Below are 2,531 nucleotides of genomic sequence, written 5' to 3' on the forward strand. Positions count from 1 at the left end.
CACAGTGGGGAGCGATATTGCCAACATCAAGATAAAAAACGTTCTGAGAATGAATCTTTCAGAATCACAAGATTTTAAAACAATAATAAAGGGAAGGTTCTTTTCCTTGACTTCTGTGTTTGTAATCATGTTGGGATTACATTTCCCTTCTCCCTTCCCTAACACTTAAACGATAAACCTTTTAAAAAAAATGAAAGTTGAGATTGAAGATGGACAGAAAGACTATGATTCCAGGATGTGGGGCTTTAGGAGATTCATCAGTTGCAATAAACTTATATAAGTTGTCAACCCTGCCTAAATTAGAAGGTTATCTACCTATCAGGCATCCTTTGACTCTGACCATAAAGGCTAAATACAAACATGACAGCAGCAAATATGATGGCAACAATTATGTTTGTGATATGGTACGGTGAAGGTCAGACTCTCATAGTAAAGATGTCTCTATTTTTGTCATATTACTCACACTACAGGAGCAAAAGATATTCATCTAGTTAGTTTTATCTCGCTGTCTATTTATCTACCATATGTCAAGTGATACAGCGTATTCCAATGCGATGTCATGTAATGTCACCCATAAAACACTTCTCATCGAAAGTCGACTACAAAACCAAATCTGCATGAAGACCGCAGCCACAAGCATTATGTGTGAATTGGAGAAATCTGAGTTCACTTTTTACCGGTCTCCAAATTTTTGGGCTAGGTTTACACATCCTTAATGTTTACAACAGACTGACACAACTCATTGAAACTCTGAGTCAGCTTCCACTAAAATTAGATTCTCTTTCTGTTAACTTTAATGGGTGTGGGATTGGTCCTGAAGGATCCAGGTGAATTTTGGTATCATGTTTGCTATGAAATTTGTTTGGAAACAAACTTTTGCTATTTGAAGCAGAGCACTAAAGCATACATCAGACGCCATTTACTATCTTTGCTTCTTCAGCCTCATTCTTCATCCTGTTTAGCCATGGATTTGATCACAGTACCATGTGGTATTATATGGTTTAAGAGGATTTCCAGGACTGCATCACTTTGCAAATGAATCAGCAGTTTCTAACTCCTCCATGCCGGAATGCAATTTATTTGCTTTAAAGGGATGTTGCTGATTTTTTTTAATCATTATTTTGGGGAAAGGAAGTCTGCTAAAGCCCCAGTTACATAACTCATTATGTTTAATTAAGCAAGTTCTTTTAAAAAAGGGAGATTTCCTCATCCCCATTTTTATCTTCCCCTGGATATTTACAGTATGAGAGAGCAAAAACAAATCCTGTCCTCTCCTATGTACACCTCTGAGTGCAGTCTCATAGCTTTCAGTTTTGCTGCTACTGCTGCTGCTGCTGGTTAAGGCCCTTTTACAGAGCCTGACAAGGGCCACTGCCATTACCAGAAGATTGAAAAAGTAGAGGATGTCTCATTTGCACTTTCTCTGTTCCTACCCATGAGATAGACATTGGAGCCAACTACAGCTTTAAACCACATCCCTCTACTCTGCACCAACCTACCTGTCCTCTATTGTAAATTAGACCAGTTTTAAAATGTGCTTTGTGTGGGCCTCGCGGGCCTGGTGACCAGAGATAACAGGTAGCACTGAGAGCTCTGGCCAAACCTGTGACCTGTCACCCATCATACATATGCTGCATTGTAGTTGAATCCTCATAACATCTCCACCTTGCCCAGGAAGGAATATTCTCAGTGGGGCATATGCTTAATTGAAGCCACCTTTACCCTGCCACAAGAGCACAAAAAAGTCCTTAATGTAAATAAAAATCAGGCCTGAAGCACTGGCAAATATATAAAACAGGCAAAGTGAAGAAACAGACGCATTTAAACCTCTCCAATCTCTTGCTGTCACAGAAACCTCTGGGGTTTTTTGTGTCAAAAGTCAGAACAAAAAAATTCTGAGGGAAATCTGGATCTCGGGTTAATGGAGTTCCTTTAAAGCTAGATGACTTAAAGAGGGTGTAAATTATTATTTCGTGACTAGCGCACTTTCAGGGACAAGGCCAAAAATAGGGTACCATCATGACAACAAGGGTAAAAGAATGTGATATAATTCTCATGCTGCAGCGCTCCCTTCACCAGCCATAAATGAGTTTCAAAGATTATTTATACTGCTAGTTAACTGAGAAAGCTGTAAGCCGTGACTACAACATGACTCCCCCTTCAAGAAAGAATTATTTGTCCGGGTTGTATTTTTAGTGCTTGAATTCTCACTTCCTGCTAATAAGACAGGTAGGGATGGGAAAACAGAATAGGAATAAATAAGAACATTCCTGACCAAACAATTGTCAAGCTTCAAATATCTCATCTATTTAAAACCTAGTTGCTAGCCATTAAACAGTTTTGCACTAACAAAACGTATGCTAATGCTGTTCCATTTAAACAGCAGTCTTTGCCATCCAATAAACAGCTTCCTAAGGGACCTCCCAATATACTATGTCCAAATAAAGTATATTCCTTTAAATGTGTAGTGTTTTCCATCACAAAGCCCGTACATCTTTAGCATCAGACAAGACAAGGAGGGTGCATTCCTG

At 39.0% G+C, this 2,531-nt stretch overlaps 1 protein-coding gene across 1 annotated transcript in view; it reads left to right on the forward strand.

Annotated features, from left to right (window-relative positions):
* Positions 1 to 209: 209 nt before the first annotated feature.
* The window catches only part of PTCHD1 (patched domain containing 1), a 38,656-nt gene continuing 36,334 nt past the window's right edge, over positions 210 to 2,531 (forward strand). The window contains exon 1 of the mRNA XM_006034827.3: positions 210 to 404. Within this exon, the coding sequence (XP_006034889.1) occupies positions 210 to 404 (195 nt within the window). The remainder of the gene's footprint in view (positions 405 to 2,531) is intronic.

The sequence above is a fragment of the Alligator sinensis genome, unplaced genomic scaffold, assembly GCF_000455745.1.
Source record: "Alligator sinensis unplaced genomic scaffold, ASM45574v1 scaffold1438_1, whole genome shotgun sequence".
In the NCBI taxonomy this organism is placed as follows: Eukaryota; Metazoa; Chordata; order Crocodylia; family Alligatoridae; genus Alligator; species Alligator sinensis.